The sequence below is a fragment of the Anabrus simplex genome, chromosome 1 (genome assembly GCF_040414725.1).
Source record: "Anabrus simplex isolate iqAnaSimp1 chromosome 1, ASM4041472v1, whole genome shotgun sequence".
Classification (NCBI taxonomy): Eukaryota; Metazoa; Arthropoda; class Insecta; order Orthoptera; family Tettigoniidae; genus Anabrus; species Anabrus simplex.
The window spans coordinates 1,086,017,989-1,086,039,575 of NC_090265.1; the positions used below are offsets into that span (position 1 = coordinate 1,086,017,989).

The window sequence follows — 21,587 nt, forward strand, 5'->3', positions numbered from 1 at the left end:
CCCCCTGTGTGTGGGGGCGGTAGAATAACACCCAAGGTATCCCCTGCCTGCCGTAAGAGGAGACTAAAAGGGGCCTCAGGGGCTCTGAGCTTTGGAGCGTGGGTTGGCGACCACGGGGCTCTCAGCTGAGTCCTGGCATTGCTTCCACTTACTTGTGCCAGGCTCCTCACTTTCATCTATCCTATCCGACCTCCCTTGGCCAACTCTTGCTCTTTTCAGACCCCGACGGTATTACGTATGGAGGCCTAGGGAGTCTTTAATTTTCATGCCCTTCGTGGTCCTTGTCTTCCTTTGACCGATACCTTCCTTTTTCGAAGTGTCGAACCCCTTGCGTTCTTTCTTTCTGATTAGTGTTATATAGAGGATGGTTGCCTAGTTGTACTTCCTCTTAAAGCAATAATCACCACCACCACCTTGGTATTGCCCAAAAATAAATATGTTGTAACTTCATCTTCCAGAACTATTATTGATATTATTTGCTTGCTGACGTACTGTGTTGTCCTCGAATATAAAGTGTGCTGTAACGTGGTCGATACGGTGCAATGTAGCATTTTTTTGTGATATGCTGAGCTTGAAACTTACACAACATGCAGTTATGCATAGAGGAAAATGAAGTTGAATTTTTCCATTCGAAACTACTTCAATGTAAAATACCTACTTTCTTTATCTGTTATTGTTACTTTCTATAATCTCGACCTGACTGACTAAAGCTGGACTAACCGAGCGAGTTGGCAATACGGTTAGAGTCGCACAGCCGTGAGCTTGCATTCAGCATATGATGGTTCGAATCCCATTGTCGGTAGACCTGAAGATGGTTTTCCGTGGTTTCCCATTCTCACACCAGGCATGTTGGGGTTGTTCCTTAATTAAGGCCACGGTCGCTACCTTCCCAATCCTAGGTCCTTCCCCATCCGTCACCGAAAACTTCGATGAATTAGTGCGACGTTAAACCAGTAGCAAAAAATAAAGTTGCACTGATTGGGACATTTTTGAATCCAGTCTGCCATTGGCCATAGTTCGGGATCTGTACAACCATCATTATTTATTCTTACGTTTACAGCAGCAACGACTGTGTTTGTTTCTTCCTGTACATTATTACTGCGCATGGACTTGCTTGAAATGGAATTTGTGACGATTCCGTATTTTCCCCTTTCCTTCGCAATTTATTTTCCCCTTCGACTTCGCTACCGATCTGAAAAGTGTTGTTAGTTTTGGGACTGTATGGATACCTTTGACTATTCCTTCATTTTCTTATGTTTACTTTTGTAACATTGTAACATTGCATCATACAGAGGGGCAGCGAGGGAGAGTTGTGTGTGTGGGGGGGGGGGGGGTGAGCACTTATGCCTTTGACTCGCCTACAAATTTTGACAATTTCCAAACTAGACCAAGACTGTAACACAACATAATCTTCCTTCTCTTTTACTATCACCTTTGCCACATTCTAGTGGGGTCGCGGGTGCGATCTGCGTCGCATATGTGGAGTTAGCCCTGCTTTACGGCCAGGTGCCCTTTCGACGCCTACCCCAGGTAGAGAGAGATGTATACATGACTGCGAGTTTCTATAGTGGTTGTTAGTGTGATGCACTGTGTGCATATGAAGAGGACAATGTTAGGACAAACACACCCAGTCCACAAGTTAGAAGAATTGAACAGACGCGATTACATTCCCTGACCTGGCCGGGAATCGAACCCGAGAGACTCTGAACCTAAGGCCTCGACGCTGACCATTCAGTCCAGGAGTCGGACAAGGGCCGATGTGTTTTTCACTGTGTGTTTTCCATTATTAATGTACTGTGTAGTGGTAGAAAATGAGTTGTAACATGGAAATAAAGTGTTCCCGGACCAATGTACATATAATATATTTTTTTCTCCCATGTGTAAGGAATGTGTCCTGAAAAGCTTAGCTGCACCTCTTTGTTACATCCTATATAATATGGCTGGTACTCAACAATCGTTCATTCCTTGTTACTGTAAAAGTGTTGCACTGATTGACTGTACTACACTAGTGTCCAAAAGTTAAGCATAATCACTAGGAACGAGGCCATACCGCCTGATAGCAATGTCAGACGGATTGCTGAACAAACATAAGCTGAATAACACACCATATGTCACACGACTTGTCCATAAAAACAGTGTCAGAAAGGTTCTGATAGTTAAGGTACACCATTGACAACAACTAACAAAACTTGGCCATGTCTTCCACAAAAATATATGCTGTTAATAGGGTGTATGGTTACCCCTAACGGCCACACATGCTCTGCAGCGACGTGGCATGCTCTCTATCAGATGGTCCAAGAGCTCTTGTGGCAGTCGATCCCATTCCTCACAAAGGGCAATGCGAAGGTCTAGGAGGGTCCTTGGTGGAGGCTCACGGGAAGCAATTCGCCTCTCCAATGCATCCCAGGCATGTTATATAGGATTCACATTCGCAGACCTCGCTGGCCAGTCCATGCGATGAATGTCTTGCCCAGCCAGAAATTCATCCACCAGAGCAGCGCGGTGCGGTCGGGCATTATCGTTCATTAAGAAGAAGTCTGGAACAGCCGCACCTCTGAAGAGTCGATCATGTGGTCTCATCCCTGTATCTCTGAGCGTTAACAATGTTCCTCCGACCACCCATGAAGATGTGCTGGTCCGTACGGCCATTCAACATGATGCCGCCTCACACCATGACGCCACCACCACCATACTGGTCCCGTTCCACGATGTTCCTGTGGTTGTATCGGTTACCCGGTTCTCTCCAGATTAATGTGCGACGGGAAACTGAAGTGGGATTCATCTGTGAAGAGCACATGCCTCCATTCATTCATGGTCCAGTTTCGATGTTGAAGGCTCTACAGTAAACCGGCCCGTCTCTGTGCTGGAGTGAGCGGGACGCACACCGCTGGACGTCGGGCAAACAGCCCTGCTGTTCTGAGCCTCTGGTACACAGTTTTCCGCGAAACCGCAACCCCTGAGACGGCTGCAAGCTCCGCCGACAATTATCTTGCAGATGCACTCCGATTTCGTTGGGCGGTTAAGGCCAGATATCGGTCCTGCTGTGGGGTGGTTACCCTTGGTCGACCTGGCACTGGCCTACGACTAACATCTCCTGTGTTTTGAAATCGTCTCCAAAGCCTGGAAATTACACTTCGTGGCACATTCAAGGGTACGGCGACTTCGGTCTGTGTCTGGCCTGCGTCCAAGCGGCCGAGTATTCTACCCTGCAAAATGGGGTCCAGATTGCGTCGTTATGCCATTATGTTGTCACGTTCGCCACGAGGCTACACTCCGCACACTATAGCAGGGCAAACACGACTGAGGGAATATGAGGCGCAGGTACTGGCTGTGTTTACCTTGCGGTTACGCCATAGTCAAAACAGGGAACACTCCTTTCCTATACAGAGCGAACACGTAAAGTTGGTAGGTGCATATGTTGTGCGATTTGCGGTCTTTTGTCCTGTTTCCCTGCTTACTCGTAACTTATGCTTAAATTTTGTACACTAGTGTATATCTTAGAGTACTCGAAATAAAAATTTAAAAGGTCTGGTAAACTTTTGAAGGTTCGATTTACTTAATATCAGCTTTAGCACACACAACTTTTGAGTGCAGGTATTACCAACAACACGGTACGTTGGTCAGAAAATCGAGACTGTCATTGTAGCATGAACCAAGTCATGTTAACGCACAGATTAACTACCTCAACGGATCAATGGAAGAGGATCCGAACCATGTTGTTCCCAAGCTCGCAATTTAAACAAAATTATATTAACTCAGCCATATGAAACTGCTAGTAGATTTCTGCTTCGTTTGTTAGACAGCAACGCAATCGGAATATCGAGATGGATACAGGTCGCCTAGATAACACTATTTCAGAAGACATATAACTCGATAACTGATAACTGAGGCTTTATCAGAATTATCATCATCATCATCATCATCGAAAGAAAATTAAGTTTTATGACCGGTTTTCTCCAACAGAGCTTCTTGTAATTGAAGTTTTAAAAGGATAATCGACATAACTTAATAAAGCTTTTTATTCTAAGTTGTGTTCTCATAGCATTCCCATAAAGTACTCTACATCGAGTCATATTAGTTTACATGCAATTCATATTATATATTATTATAAATTCAATTGGGCCGATATGGTTTTCACTTTAACATCGAATAACCTCTCCACTGCCCCTCTACCGAGTTCCATTAAGATTCGAGTGTAGGACAGAGATTATTTCCCTTGTAAGATAAGTCCCTTGATAGTGGAGTAATATTCAACAACAGTAGCCACTGTAACGAAAGGGGAGAAAACTCAAGAGATACTGTAAACTCCACTCAGGATACCCCTTGTCAATTACAAGAATATGAATCATGTAGTATTACAACAACAGTTATTTTCATAATTGCAGGCTAGCTCTACAATGTGATCCATATCTTTCGAACTTAAAATAATTTCAATGCATTGACTTGAAAACTAATGCTGAAAATGTGAGTCTATGATGATCACATCTGAAATTATCAAACATTTATTTCCCTTAGGTGAATCAATTCAACAATCCATGTCATAAGATATCAGCATGTGAAAGATCCCTGGTTATACATTGTGTTTACCGAAAATAATAATTCACACTTTTCAATTGGTCACTCAATAGTTCTGGTCTTTTAGTCATGTGGAATAATAATAATAATAATAATAATAATAATAATAATAATAATAATAATAATAATAACAACTGCATATTAACTAACCCAAAATATCTATAACAAAAATGTATTTCCAAGCACACAAAACTAAGGCATTACAATACAGTATTTAAACCAGAATGTCTTAATGGATCAGAGACGCTGATTTTGAACAGGAAAGCAGACATTGAAAACATTGAGATAAAGGAAAAAATCATAAGAAAAATTCTAGAACCAAAACTCACGAAGGGACAGCACCAACTTAGAGACATACAGGAAATCAAACAATACACAAATGTTCACAGGGACGTTAGGAAACGGGACTAAGATACTATGGACATATTAAAATAATGCATCCAGACATACTTACCAAACAAATAGTCAAATTTTATGAAAACAGTAGTAAAGCTAAAACGGACACAATGAAATGGATTGGCAAAATCAAAACCCATTTGAAACAGGCAGGAATTACATCAGTAATTGTCCAAAACAGCCTAATCTCCAGATCTAAAATTTACAAAAGGCAAGTTGACCAAAAGGAAAGACCAAAAAAAGAAGACCGGAACAATCCGGTCTGAAGAGAGAAAGGAAAACCACAGTAAAAGAGTGACAGAAATATGGGCACAGTGTAAGGCAAATGCACGCCTCTAAGTACTTTGTGTAGTCTTAATGGGCGTATTCGCACACATCAATAATGTTATTTATTTATGACCCTAACGTATATCTTCACGAATTTACAGTTTATTGGGCTGTTCATGTAATGTCTGTAAAAGTGTAAACATTATTAAACAAAATTATGATTTTCTAAATGTCAATAAAGTGTTACTCACTCAAATTTCCCGAAACATTTATATCCTAAATTCATACATCACTCCATGCTGCTTTTATATATACACTTTCTTACAATTACTAGTTTCCATGCAAAATATATTTTCAGGCATTTCTATACATCAGGATAGGTTTCTGGAAAAGTATATAAATAATATTGAAAATTCCATGTGCTTGGTCACTGCTAAAGACTTGTGTATTCATAGTAAAGTACATTAATATTCGTTTCCTCTGTTTTATGTACATTTGAGGAAAAACAGTGTAGTATACAAAAACTCTTCCCTAAACATACTGTCTATTGTATCACCCAGAATGTTTATACAATACAGAGAAAAACCACACTAAATTGCTTAGCAAGATATTAGCTGAACCATGGAAGTTGTTGGATTGCATGATGCATGAAAAATTATTTATCTAGGGAAGGGGCATTCCACCTACAGCTAACATTCAGTTCGTAGAACCCGGAAAGTTACTGTGTAAATAAGGAGATAAATTCTCAGGAAAGGTATGTAAAGTAGGAAAGTCATATTTATGTAGACTTTAACAGTACAACGCACGTCCTTTGCAATGGCCATCAACGTAACTTCCTTCATTTAGTGCTAATGAAATCTACTCATTTGAAATTGTTTCATCAAGCGCAACAGGCTTCCACTCATTTGACAGTTCTTCAGGTGATGTAGGTTGTATATCAGTTGAAAGAGTGTCTTTGTTTGAATTAGAAGTGAATTCATTAAATTCAACGTCATCCAGCGACCCTGAATCCATCCTGGCATGTAACATAAGGTGCCTTTTAAGAGTTCCATTCTGTGTAAATGCCTTGGGACAGAGTGAACAAGTGAAACGACGCTCACCAGTATGAGTTAACATGTGTTTCGTTAATGAGCCTTGTTGGGTGAATTCCTTATTACAAATAGTACACCTGTATTTCTTTTCACCACTATGAATTAGCATGTGTGCTTTGAGACTACCTTGTTGAGTAAATTCCTTGTTACAAACATCACACTTAAAACGTCTACCACCAGTATGTGTTTCCATATGGACTGTCAAGTTCCCCCGACGACCAAACTCTTTACCACAAATATTACATAGAAATGCCTTCTCTCCTGAATGAGTCAAAAGATGTGCCTTTAAGTGACTTCTTCTGAGGAAGTCCTTTGAGCATAACGTACATTGAAACTTCCGTTGACCTGTGTGCGTTAGAATATGGCTGTCCAAAGTTCCCCAGTGTGCAAATGTTCTGTGACACAATTGACATTCGAATCTCTTCTCTCCTGTATGAGTTACAAGATGTGTCTTGAGGGTAGCCTTGTGCTTAAACATACGCTCACAGACTTCACACTTATAGCGTTTCTCCCCTGTATGAATACGGATGTGCGAATTTAAATTGCCAAGTCTACCGAACACCTTTGAACAGAATTCACATTGGAATATGTTCTTTTGATTGCTTTTTTCGTAATTTTCGATTTCCTTCTTCGAACGATGCTGAGGGCAAGTATAGGTTTCACTACACAAGGGACACAACGGATCCTTTTCTAAAATATCATCACCAGCAGTGCTTTCTTGTTTAGTCCTGCAGTCCAGCTTACTGAAACACAAGAGAAAGAAAGGCATGTCAGTTGAAAGAATTTTAATGTATGAGGAGTAGCTTAAATCAAGAAGAATGTTAACAGAAACTAATTGCAATAATACATTTTCAGGTTGTAAGTGTAGCCTTTTGAAGATAATTTAGAAATCCTTTGTTATGGCACAACAAATATTTCTATTGCAGACAGAAGCAATACAAGTAATATAGCACAACTATAAGTCAGAATATACAATCATGACAGCTAAAACAAATGTAACTTTTATCAGTTATATCTGCAGAGTAAGTCAGTTACAAATAGTTGTGTAGTGTAGTCAGACTCCTTCAGGATTGTAATAAGCTTGAACATGAATCATTAAGATTGTATTAAGATTGCACTTGTATTCCAGAGTTTTTGATATGAATGAAAAATGTAAACAAAATAATAATTTCACAGTAGTTTCCAAAAATAATCGCAGTGAGCAACTGAACAACCGTGCTTTATTTTCAGCTGCATGAATGATAATGGCGACACCAGGACTTTACTGATATCAACACTACCAACTGTAAGTTGAAGTGTAGCAACATACCAGGTAAGTAATAATGAGAATAGACATAACTTAATTGCAGACTTTCAGGTAACATAAATACTTAAAATCTGGTATCAGAGAATGTGATAATTACAGCAGCAAGCAACAAAGAAACTTCAGTGATCTCCTGAGAAATTCTTACATTCTCAAATGTTCTACCATTTTACCAACTGCAATAAAAAGTGCTGTTTGACAAATCAATATAGCAGTAAACAAGATCAAGACAATGAAACTGTGATATACACTGATAAGCAAAAGAAATGCAACACCTCAAGATATTTGAGAAACTGAAATTATTCTTTATTTTATATTTTACATTTCTCATGCTGTCTTATGAAACTTTTTACTGTGTAATGAATCTTATGAAATGATCTTAATGACTGCCAAACAGAATGAAATCAACAACACACAATAATAGCCAGCTGAAAACTACTGTCTATCACAAGAAGGCAAATCTTTGTTTATATACCCTAATTGCTACCTCCGTGTGGGAGGGAATTCTCTGACGTTCTACTCAATGTTAAACAACACTTATGAGAGTGAAAATGAGTGAAGATGCCTTTCAACCCAGAATGCTGTTAGGGCAGCAATATTGGTACAGGATAGACATGGTTAATATAATGTGGCGGAGTTGTTACACTATACTCGATCAACATTTACATGTGCTATTCAGATGTATCAGGAACAGAGTTCATACACTTGCAGACCATTACCTGGTAGGAGGAGGTCAACTTCTGTGAGGGATAGACATTTCTTGTGCCTTCAAATTCTGCACGACCAGCACAGTACTATAGTTTAAGCCAGAAGTCAGGTTGAACAGGTATGAGAATGTCAGTGAGTGGACAGTGAAGAGGAGGTTACATAATGCTGAACTCTACTCTAGAAGAACTTGCTACTGGCCCAGATATGATGAATCAATATCAACAGAGTAACTTACCTTTCATGAGAGATCAATGAGGCTGGGTTGATAAACAGCAGGCAACAATTCTTGCCGTTAATGAATCGTGATTTAGCCTCAGACCACCAGATGGATAAGAAAAGGTGTGGAAAAGATGTAGAGAAAGGTACATTCCATACAACTTTTCTTCATGGACAGCCTTCAATGGTTATTCTGCAATCATTTGGGCAGGTATTTCCTTGGCTGCCAAAACAGAGCTCTTCTTAGTGGAAGGTAGGTCATTTAACGCTCCATCGTTACATTGAAGAAATCCTGGATGAAAATATTCTTCATTTTGCACCATTCCTTTGTGAGATTTTGTGCTAATACTGGGCAATGTGTGCCCTCAAAAGGCAAGATGTGTCCTTCAGCACTTCAACAAAGTAGGATCCATTTGATGCAATGGCCTACATGCAGTCCAGATCTCAACCCACCTGAGCATCTGTGGGATATTTTGGGAACAAAGTGCATAGCCACAGCCAACAACTATGCAGGAGCTGCAGGAAGTCCTTCAAGAAGAATGGAAGTTCATTCCTCATGAGGATATTATGGCACCTATCAGGAATATGTCTAACAGGCTCAAAGCTGTGATTTGTGCCAGGTGTGGCAACAACCATTTCCTAAAGTCTGTTTGTGATGGTGCAGAAATGTTGTGTAATAATAACTGTATTATTTGAATGAAATGAAAATAAACTGTCTTTGAACAATGTTCAATTTTATAAAATATTAGGGAGAATTTAGCAGGCTTTTTTTATCCCTGTGAATAATTTGTTGTAAACTCTCATTTCTCCCAATAAAAATATAATTACTAGTGAGTTAATTGACAATCATATAAATAAAATATCACCATTTTTGTAAAATCTAAAATTTGAATTTATTTTGCTCATTCAGTGTATATAAGAAAATAAATTATTTCTCATATTAAAACTTTACACATTGACATTGATATGAAACATGGCAAGAACCTTTCTCAACAATACCACTACCATTTATACTGGATGAATAACTAGTAACACCAAGTCAAATGCATGATTCCAAATTTTCATCAGTTTACCTAATTCTATTCTTATATTTAAAGTTCCAAAATAATGATTCATAAAGGTAACTTGAAGAAAGTAAGGCCTTCAAATGAAATGCAACATCAGTCAGTAAGGACACTTCTGTTGCTGAATCACAGAACAAAATTTCTGGGGTTCTGGAACACTTTCCACACATGTGATTCCTTAGTGTAATAATTTCAAGTTCTGCAACTGCTGTATCGATAGTGACAGCCAAAATGCAAGAAAAACTTCTAGCATTTGCATGGGGATCTACTGCAGGAAATCTGAATCTTTTGTGGGAAATTCTCACTTCTCTCCTAATTCTTGCAGTCTACTAAATCTGTTCTCACAATCTACTAATGAAATCGCAATCAATGTTGGGCTGGCCCAGTGGCATAACATTGCTTGGAAAAGTCAAAAATTCCCATAGATCACCAGAGAGACCAAACTGGGGTTCCTGAAATTGGCACAACACCATGCAATAACACATTTTCAGAATATAATTGTATCCTGCTGGAGGGAATTTAGATTAGAGAGCCTTTGTCTGGTGTATAAAATATGTCCATTACAGAAAGAAAGAAAGAAAGAAAGAACATCAAGAAATCATAACATTCCAACATCTTTACAAATATGAAGTGGCTATACCATTACATTGGCATGTAGTGAATGTCATACTGTTGCTCAAGAACAACTATGATACTTAGCCAACTGGGTTGCATGCTGGACTGAGGAGGGTTCCTACAAGATAAATCCAGTGATTTTGTGGCTTATATATCAAGAAATAGCATGCAGGTTCCATAGTAAGTACAAAGGTGATGATAAAATTTTGATATTTTTGCTGCTGTATGAAAAGTAATTGTATTTCCTTATGTACTTCATATTTTGCAAAGAAACTGATTTACAGCCTATAAGATTGTCATTTCACTTGCTATTTACAAATTGCTTTATGTTGCACTGACACAGGTTGTTCTTTTGGTGATGATAGGATAGGAAAAGACTAAGAATGCGAGGGAAGCAACCATGGCCTTAGCTGTTGGGAGAAATGAGTTTACAACAAATCATTCACAATGATATCAAGAAAGAGCAGTACAATAAATTAAAATTTAATGTCCTATAATCTTGAAAGCTACAGAAAGGAAATTCTTCTCTAACATTTGTTTTATAACGTATCTTTTGCCAATTTTACCTTCATCAGTAGCAAATATTTTATCACCTGCTGAGAAATATGTTTTCCAAAGCCTATAGTTTTGTGACATTATGTTTGCTGCCCATGATTATTAAGTCAACAATTATATATGGTCTGGCAATGTGGTTAGATGGTTCAAGCCCCATTAGTCAAAAGAAAAACATTTCACCATCAGAATGTTAGCCAGCAGGGTAGGAGAAGTGGTGGTATACAATTTCTAATCACTAGATTGTATGCCAAAAGCCTGGATTAAATTCAAAATCTCTCCACAGTGCACATATGGGATAAGAGCATATGACACTGTTGATGGTGATTTGTTCATAGGATGGGGATGTAAGGCCTCAAACAGACCCCTTCATGCTATTTGAGAGGAGTAGGCTATATGCATGAGACAGGTTTCACCCTCTCCCTTTCTACTATAATATATCACATCATTCATTTCATCTCATTAACCCCTCTGATGAGGTTAACATCATCAGGAAGGGCATGCGGTTTTAAAAACATACTATGAAGATTCATCTCACTTCATACCCAACCCTGTAGAGAAACAGGACAACAGTAGGACATACATACATGTTTCCTGAAAATACAAATTAATTGTTAACATAAAACTCCAAGAAAGCAATGAAGGAAATTTTCAAGGTATCAAAGGGGCAAGGAGGCATATTGAACAACACTATTAATTCCTCTGAAAATATGTATTTATTGTTTCGCTATTAAAACTCATTGCAATTTACAAGTGCAGTGAAATGCAATGACACTGCCAGTAACCTATAAAGTAAGATTAGGAAGTGGTAACCTTTTTTTAGTAACTAAGGCATTCCTGCTGTGTTCATAAAGTAAGCAATTTTTATATGAGAAAATATGTATGAATTTGTGTTCAGGTATTTTCAAACACCTCATACTATGCTCTATGCTCTATATTGCTCTATGCTGATGATGACATGCTAGCTAGTGAAACCTTACAGAGGCTCAAGAAACTGGACCATCAATGGAAAACAAGGAGTGTGGCATGTGAATGGATGGTACTATTATAGTTTATGGTACCCCACTTGCCAACGCCTCTGACTTTGCTTACTTCAACTACCATAAATATGACATCCAATAGTGATGCTCTCCTGGATGCTTGAGCTCATGTTAACACCGCTTAGATTAAGAGGTACCAAGTCATGGTTGTCTTCTATGACGGAATGATCCCAAGTCAAAGATCAACTGCACTATAATCTGTTTGGTGATGTTGTATGAGACTGGATACTAGCCAGCAATAAAAAGACAGAGCAGATACTTCACAAAAGGGAAATGCACATGCTGAGATAGTCCACAAGAGCAACATAACTTGAACATATGAGAAATGACTTTCAGAATTGCCTCCATTCCTGACAAACTGAAGGAGGTGAGGTTCTGCTGGTATGGTGCAGATGCTGAAAGCATTGCAGGATGAGCATTCTAGTTGACTGGAGACCCCAGCTTGGCCTAGGAAGAGATGAACAGACAGTTTCAAGAAGACATGCAAACTATCAGCATCTACCCTGCTGATGCCACAGATTGTACAAAGTGGAAAGTGAGATGCAGGAAGATCAACCCACCATCTTGATGGAAAATTTACCAGGAATAAGATGATTTCTTGTTGTTTATTTTAAGTGCACAATTGGAAACAGCTTCTGTGTTCTCTCCAGAAATTTTCATCAGCCGGATGGCAGGAATGAGTACCTGGGCAGGTAATATTGCATAAAAATTAATATGAAATACAATAATATGAGACAGGTAAACATTAACTGCAAAATTGAACTATGTTAGTGTTATTATCATGAACAAGACATAACAGAGTATTTTAAACTTCAAGTATTCTACTGCTCATTCATAATCATGTAATGCCGGGGCTTATCACTTGGTTGCTGTGGAGTGCCCTATAGGTTTGTGATGTCATGCAGAATTGAGTACTAAATATTCCAATGTAATTGATGCAATTATACTGACAATAATGAAGATTTATCATTCAAATAAACAGTTTTACAGTTTTCCATTTTAATTTGGAGCACTGAATGACTCAAATATGTATTAATATTATGCAACTAGCACATACCTAGGCAATGTTAGCCAGGTGGACTGTATAAACCCATTCAACCAGGAGAACACTTAAGCTTAATGATGGTATTTAATAGTAACTGCATTGTATAATAGTAACTGCATTGTAAAATCAGTGTAAGTTTCTATTTTTGGCCCCATTGATTGTCTTAACATACCATTCTTTGATTTTATTTATTCAGTCAAAGGATGCGTTCAAAAACTTTGCCTTTCAAATCTATAATCAGCACCACCACACTAAATAGTCCACCTGGAAGCGATTATCATTCTGGCATGCAGTTTATATGGCCTAACACTGTGATTAGCCAGTTGGAGACCCGTAGATGAGAAAATGTTATTACAATGTTGGCCGGCAGGGTAAGAGAGGTGGTGGTATACAATTTCTGATCACTAGATTGCATACCAATATCTTCAATTCAATTCCAAACCACTCCACAGTTTTCAAATTGAGTTAAGGCATATGGCATTCAGCCTTAAGCAGACCCCTTGGTGTTATCCAACAAGAGTTGGCTATGTGCCGATATTAGGTTTCATCCTCTCCCTACATCATCATCATCACCTCATACTGAGACACACAGGTTACCCATAGGTATAAAATAGAAAGACCTGCACAAGGCAAACCGTACATGTCCTCGTTAAAGACCATCTGTTAATAACCATCAAATTATCAATTGATTGCACTACTTCTAGTACAACCCCTGGGACTTACTTTGCAAAAGAAGAAAAAATTGTAGCATTATCCACCCACCCCTTGCGATCTAGTTTTATGCAGCCCATCACATTTGCAAAAATTCTGAAATACATAGGTCCCTCTCCCTAAACCAGGGTAATGTAATACGATGTGTGGTTAAGGCTAAAAGACAGCAGGAATCATGAGCACCACTATTAATCCATTATGGGGTACCCAGAATGAACCCATAAAACAAGCATAGATATGATTAACACATACCTTACAACAGGAGGTGCATGGCCAGGAACAGGTATTGTATAGGCTGGGAACTGTCTACTGCATGTCAAGCCTCGCAATAACTCACTTGGCAGGGTTGGAGTCGGAGATGTGATAACGGACAGTGCTTGACAGTATGGAGGTCCAAATCCCAAGTGAGATTTTTTTATGCCAACTGCTGGGATGTAGCAAAGTTGCATACTTGATAGTTTCTATGGAATGATTTGTTTATTTGACTCTGTAAGGATTCTTGATATTATGGTATAGGGTATGGAGCTGAGTCAGACAAAGATTTGGAGGTGATGGTCTATGGCTAGGATACAGGCAACAATTACCCATCCAATTTATTAGTTGTAATTTCATACGTGTTCCAAGCTTCATAGGACACTGGAAGGGCAAAGGGTGACCCACTGGAACAATAACAACATGCGATGGCAGGCAGGTATGTAGTTCCATGAACTCCCCTCTTTTAAGGCAAGTCACAACACAAAGCTTATTCACTGTCTCATAATGTATTCCAGTGATAAGTATGTGGACATGTTGCTCATCTATGAAGAAACTAGACAGAATGCATACCAGGCACACTATCCAGATAGATAACAAACAACAGGCATCACATTTCAGAGAGTGATAAGATGTGTGCAGACTGCTGTGTCCCCGAGAAGGACAAGGCCTATTGGAGAACATCCTGTGATGTTTGCTCACAATGGACAGACTGTGTTGGACACTTTCTGCCACAAACCCCAAACTAGCACATAGGTGCACAGGAGACTGACATCAGCTGGACGTCTGTTGTGCAGAAAATGCATATCCAATAAACTCACCCACACCATCTCTACTTACACTAAGAACTCCATGGTCATGATTTTGAAGCCTGGGTGGTGTTCTGTCAATGGGCTCTATGGCATGTGGACACTGAGCCTGCTTTTTGTGCACCTATCTTATTTGCATGGTTATACAATAATGGACCCATTAATCACCATAATATGCAATAAATCAATCACTACTGATCTGCATTTAGGGCAGTCAACCAGGTGGCAGATTCCCTATCTGTTGTTCTCCTAGCCTTTTCTTAAATGATTTCAAAGAACTTGGAAATTTATTGAACATCTCCCTCAGTAAGTTATTCCAATCCCTAACTCCCCTTCCTATAAACGAATATTTACCCCAATTTATCCTCTTGAATTATAACTTTATCTTCATATTGTGATCTCTCCTACTTTTAAAGACACCCCTTTAAATTATTTGTCTACTAATGTAATTCTATGCCATCTCTCCACTGACAACTCAGAACATACCACTCAGTTGAGCAACTCGTCTCATTCATCCCAGCCCAAACTTTGCAACATTTTTCTAATGCTACTCTTTTGTTGGCAATCACCCAGAACAAATCAAGTACAAGTGCACTACTGGAGTGAATTTCCATTTGGGTATGACAGGGAGCTTTCCAAGTACAGTGGTGTGTGGACATATGGTGTGGCAATGTGGGTGACCATCTCATTGGTCTCCATTTCTTTGAGGTCATCTAACAGTTTCTCCACGATGTACTACCAGCATTGTTGGAACATGTGCCACTCCTTGACCACTACAGGATGTGGTTTCAAGATGACAGAGCACCACAGCACACAGCAGTAGTCATCTGGAATCATCTCCATGCAAGATATCCTGATAAATGTATAGGAATGGAAGGACCTGAACCTGGCCCACCCGATCGCCCAGTCTTATGCCCCTGGAATTTTCCTGTGAGGCTCATCACCGAGGCATGCTAATGCATTACACTAGAGATGTTGCAACGTACCACATGCTCCTTACAACATTGTGTGCAGCTCTCAAATGACCGTGGAGGTTGTCACTTTGAGCAGGTGCTGCATTAAACGATGTAGGGGACCAATGACGTAGATTTTAGGCCCCTTTAAACAACAAACAGCAAATGATGTAGGTAACTGAAATCCTGTCACAGGGCCAAATAAACCAGTCTATGAAAACGATTAAGTATGTAAACTTGTGATATCCCAGGCAATTGGTGGTTAAAAACAAAACAAGCCTTGCATGGGATTTAAACCTCCATACCGTCGAGCATTGTCCATTATCACATCTCTGACTGCACCCCTGCCTAGTGAGCTATTGTGAGGCCTGACATGCAGCAGGGAGTTCCCAGCCTATACAACACCTGCTCCTGATGTGTGTGTGCTCCTCTTGTTATAAGGAACATGTTCTTCATATCTGTGCTTGATTTACAGGTTCATTTGGGATACCCATATTGAATTAATAGTAGCACTCACAATTCCTGCTGTCTTCTAGCCGGTAACCTTATATCTCACTATATTACCCCAGTTTAGAGAGAGTGACCAATATATTTCACAACTGTAGTAAATATCGCACGTTGCAAAGGACAGGGTGACCACCCAATATACTTCATGATGGAGTACACAAATACATATGGGCTGGCAGTATTAGGACAATGTCCAACACTCAAGTAAAAACCATGAAGTTACCTATATCAAACAGCCTTAATACTATCTAGTTCCTTACATTTAATGAGAGCTTACCGCATTTTATCTGCACATAATGTTCCATCGTTATCATCTATTCCAATGCTGACTTCATCCTTCAGATCATTACATCCCTATAGCAGGAAATGCAAAGAGGTACAAATTAAGCATAAGTTCTCTTTTAACATCAGACAGTAAAACAAGTTGATCCTAGGCTTGCAAGATAAAATATGAAAAATTATTATTCACACAATGAACAAAAACAAAATCAACAACATTTTCAAAATAAGATACAAATAATCAAGTAAAACCTGTCAACCTACATGTACAGTAGCTGCTGAATCAGCTTTATAGCTTGAGAATGTTTTACTGGTCATTCAGGTACCGCACTTAATGCTCACGTAAGAGCTATCACTATGTTACTAGTACTGCAGTACCTGGTCAGTATGTGCATTTGTGATTAATATGGGCTCAAATGGAAAAAGGCAGCCATAAAATATGAGAAAGTCATAATTGATATTTGGAAGCTCCTTTATAAATAAGGAAACACGTATTTTTTGTTTTCGGGAAATTCACTTAAGGGGAAGGATGAAAGGAGGTGAAACAGTTGAATTCTTTTTATGGGGGTATTTGTATGTTGTTGTACGTTGGGTATTCAGCCCGAAGGCTGGTTTGATCCTCTGCAGCTCCGCCAACAGCTGCCATAAATAGCCTAGGCGTCGCTGAAGAGGTGTACTAAGGAAATGAGGAGTGAGGTAATTACCCGTTGCTTTCCTCACTCAGCCAGCTGTTGCTATTACATATCAGTCTGCCAAGCCCACTGAAATGCATGCACCAACCGACCCTATGAGCGAGATTTTCACACCATTCTTACAAGGACTGGCTGCATAAGGAATGGTATTGCTAGCATCACTCATACTTCAGTCACTTTCATATTGTCGAAGCCAAGGATGAGACTCAGACAGGTCTATGAAAGTAACAAATTTGATATAGCCCATACCAGAAGACATAGTATGAAATGAAATGGCGTATGGCTTTTAGTGCCGGGAGTGTCCGAGTACAAGTTCGGCTCGCCAGATGCAGGTCTTTTGATTTGACTCCCGTAGGCGACCTGCGCGTCGTGATGAGGGGTAGTGCAATGTAAACACTACATCTCACCAGCAAAGGCATGGGGGTACTTATATCTAAAAAACTGGAGGATACAGAAGTGAAAATTGGTATCTGGAATCTACTTTAAAAATAAAGAAACTCATCTTTTTGGGGGGAGGTGGAAATCAACTTAAGGGAGTGGGGGGTGAAAAAGGAGTTGAATTGTTTTTATGAGGATACTTATAGCTCAAAATCTGAAGATGCTACAGACATGAAAATTTGTATTTGAAAGAAGATTCCAAATAAAGAAACATGTATTCTTTTGTTTTCAGAAAATCCACTTAATGGGGGGTGAATGAATTTAAAAATTAGTTGACTGAGCTCGATAGCTGCAGTCGCTTAAGTGCGGCCAGTGTCCAGTATTCGGGAGATAGTAGGTTCCAACCCCACTGTCGGCAGCCCTGAAAATGGTTTTCCGTGGTTTCCCATTTTCACACCAGGCAAATGCTGGGGCTGTACCTTAAGGCCACGGCCGCTTCCTTCCCACTCCTAGCCCTTCCCTGTCCCATCGTCGCCATAAGACCTATCTGTGTCGGTGCGACGTAAAACAACTAGCAAAAAAAAAAAAAAAAAAAAAAAAATTTAGTTGAATTCATTATGAGGGCACTTATACATCAAAAATTAAAGATATTACAGATGTGAACATTGGTATTAAGAATCTCCTTTCAAAATATAGAAACATGTATCCTTTTGTTTTCAGAAAATTACTTAGTGGGAGGCGAGGGGGTGAAGGAATTGAAAAGTTAGTTGAAATATTTGTATGAGGATACTTATATCTAAAACAATCTAAACATGCTAGGGATGTGAAAACTGGTATTTGGAATCTACTTTTAAAATAAATAAAACACGATTATTTTCATAAAATCGACTTGGAAAGTGGTGAAAACTGAAATTTAGAATCTGTTTTAAAAATAAAGAAACACTTTTTTGTTTTTGGAAAATCCACTTAAGGGGGTAAAAAAGAATTGAAATATCAGGTAAATTTTTAAATTGAGTAATGGTATATTTACAGTAGCCTATATCTCTAGATCTTAACATGTTACAATCATTAAACTTGATATTTGGAAAGTCCTTTAAAAATAGAGGAACATTTTTTAAAAAAAGTTTTAGATTGGGCTCTTAATGGGGGTGAAAAGAAGTGAAAAAATAGTTGAATTGATTTTTATGAAAATACATACATCTCAAAAACTGAAGATGTTACAGACATGGAAATAGGTATTTGGAATCTCTTTTAAAAATAAAGAAACACATCTTTTATTTTCGACTTCAGAGAAGACCGTTTCTCACATGTACAGTTCTATGTCGCATGATCATCCTAGACCCAAAAGGCAATAACACAAACGTGGTTTACAAAGAGTTTCTGGGGTAAATGAAACTCAATTTTTCAGTGAGTTTTTAGGTTACGGATTTTCCGATGTCTTAGTACAGTACCGAGTAATGATTACTTTGAACAAATTATGAAATCCATGCGAGCGAAGCCGCGGATAACTGCTAGTATATATTTATATAAGGCAATGTCTTGACTGAGCGTCAATCAATGCCCAAGCAAAACTAATGGACATAAAGAAACAAATTTTTGGGGATACATTTCTGTTACAGTGTAGGTGCTCATTAAGGAAATGTTTTGAAAGTTCCACCCCTAATGGGATGAAAATGGGGTAAACCCTGAAAACCAAAACATAGTTCCTCCAAAACCGTTCACTAGATGAAGTTGAAATTTCACTTAATGATTGCATCTATATGTACTAGCTGTTAAATAAGACAAGTTTAGAAAAAATTCATTCCTTAAAGGTTAATATTTGAAAACAAAGTATTCATTTCTGTGAAACCATATGACATAGAAGGTTGAAATTTCATATGACAGTTTCTCCTATATGTCTTGCATTTTAAATAAAAAGTGGTCTGAAAACAATACACTTCTAAGTGGGTTTGACTATGGGGTGAGGCCAGATGACATAAATATTCATTTCTCTCAAACCATTTGACATACGAAATTGAAATTTCACATGATAGCTGCTCCTATAGGTCTTAGATTTTAAATAAGAATTTGTTTAAAACATTACACCCCTAAGGGGGTTTTACTGGTTGGGTGGGGCTAGACGACAAAATATATTAATTTCTCTCAAACCGTTTGACAGACAAGGTTGAAACTTCACATGATGGTCGCCCACTGTGTGTTGGACTTTAAATAAGAAGTGGCCTTAAAACAATACACCTCTAAGGGGTTTTGACTGGAAGGGTGAAGCCTGATAGCAAAAATATTAATTTCTCTGGAACCGTTTGACTGACAAAGTTAAAATTTCACAGGGTTTTAAAACAATACACCCTGAAAGGGTTTTGACTAGGGGTTGAAATGAAACCCAATGTTCATTTCACTGAAACCATTTGACATTTCACATGACGGTTGCTCCTCTATGTCTCAAGTTTTAAATAAGAAGTAGTCTTAAAATAATGCACCTCTAAGAGGTTTTGACTCTAGGTGGTGGTGGTGGTGGTGGGGAGGGGCATTGTTGAAAAAAATACTAATTTCTCTGAAACCGTTTGACTTATGAAGTTGACATTTCTCATACAGTCTTAGATTTTAAGTAAGAAGTGGTCTTAAAACAATACACCTACTGAAGAAAATATTTATATCTCTGAAATTCTTTCACTTTACAAAGTTAAAATTTTGCATGTGAACCCGAGTGACTTAGGCCCATAGTCAGTCATGATTTGATCGGTAAAATAATATGGTACATTTATTGAAATACAGAGGAGTGTATTTGAAAATATTTCGTTTAGGTAATGTCGAAATCAGAGCGAAGGAAGGACGACAGACTGGAGCCTGACGGATTAGCTCAACACGACAACTTTTAGCTACTTCACAGCAGGGAATATCATTAGTTGGCGTACAAGGAAATACAGAGTCCACAAATAAGTCTTGGTCAGAAAGAGGAAGGGGGAGAGTCATACAAAAAAAACCCACCACATGAGTAAGACCTTGGGATATTTTTGGTAGGACGGAAATTCCATGACCTCATGGAAAATTACAGCGGCTGAGTGTACGTTCGCTAGCCTAAGTTCGAGCAGGTGGAGATTTAAATCACGTGACCGCTTGCCGGCCAATAGTAAAAATTTGATGGGAGACTCAGTGATACCATCTTAAGGAATGATGGATGAGATATTTTCGTAACTACAAAAGTATTCAGTAATAAATTAGTATGAGTACGCGGATGAATGTAATGAATTTATTAGAGGTCATGCATGGAAAAATAATCAATACTTATTGGCAAATTAAATAAATTGAAGGCTGGATTTCTTGGAAACCGGACAGCTTGAATCTCATTGGCTGAAAGAAGACCACGTTGTCAGGGACGCTTACGAAGGCGCGAAATGTGAGGAGCGAAATCCACCCATATCTCCTAAATCTGTGATCACCAGGAGTTCATATTTTATCCAGCAGATATGCTAGCGGAGTGGATTAATTTGATGTAAATTTGAACTTCCAATTCGGAGTGCAAGTACCGATATTAAAAATCCACCCCCTCCCTAAGGGGTATGACGTCAACAAATCCGCGGGAAAAAGGCTTCATCCATATATACGGAGCTGAATTGACGGTCGCCAGCACACTTGTCTTGAATCGTTGGAGCTGAATTGACGGTCGCCAGCACACGTGAATTGAATATCGGGAGTTGAACTGTTGGTCGCCGGTAACTTAGAATTCTACGGACGTACAGTCATTTAATGGCGCGAGCATCCGCCAGTGTTTGTAAAATGTGATCGCGCTCAAGAAACATGTTAAATCTGGAAATAGTTAACGTAGGATAGTGTTTTTTTATTTATGAATAATCAGTGACGTAAAGTAATTACCCTGCAAGAGAGTAGTATAAAATATATCACCATAAGTACGTACATAATAGACTGTGTGACGAACAGTACTTTAAGGAAGTAGTAGCCTGTACTTAGCTATACCGAACCGATGTCATGAACACGTCAAGAATGCCGTATAAATCGGGCGTATCGCGGCGGGCGTAATAGTTGACACCACGTCGTACGTGTCCAGGTCCATTGTGCGGTAGGTGGACGAAGATTAAATAGTGTAAATATATTAAATTCTTGGGTCTAGGATAGAAA

At 38.9% G+C, this 21,587-nt stretch overlaps 1 protein-coding gene across 1 annotated transcript in view; it reads right to left on the reverse strand.

Moving 5' to 3' along the window:
- Positions 1 to 6,055: 6,055 nt before the first annotated feature.
- The window catches only part of LOC136858101 (zinc finger protein OZF), a 96,788-nt gene continuing 81,256 nt past the window's right edge, over positions 6,056 to 21,587 (reverse strand). Inside the window, exons 3-4 of the mRNA XM_068228436.1 lie at positions 16,382 to 16,458; positions 6,056 to 7,072 (exon numbers count right to left, since the gene is read on the reverse strand). Coding sequence (XP_068084537.1) covers positions 6,097 to 7,072; positions 16,382 to 16,458 — 1,053 coding nt within the window. The 3' untranslated portion in view covers positions 6,056 to 6,096. The remainder of the gene's footprint in view (positions 7,073 to 16,381; positions 16,459 to 21,587) is intronic.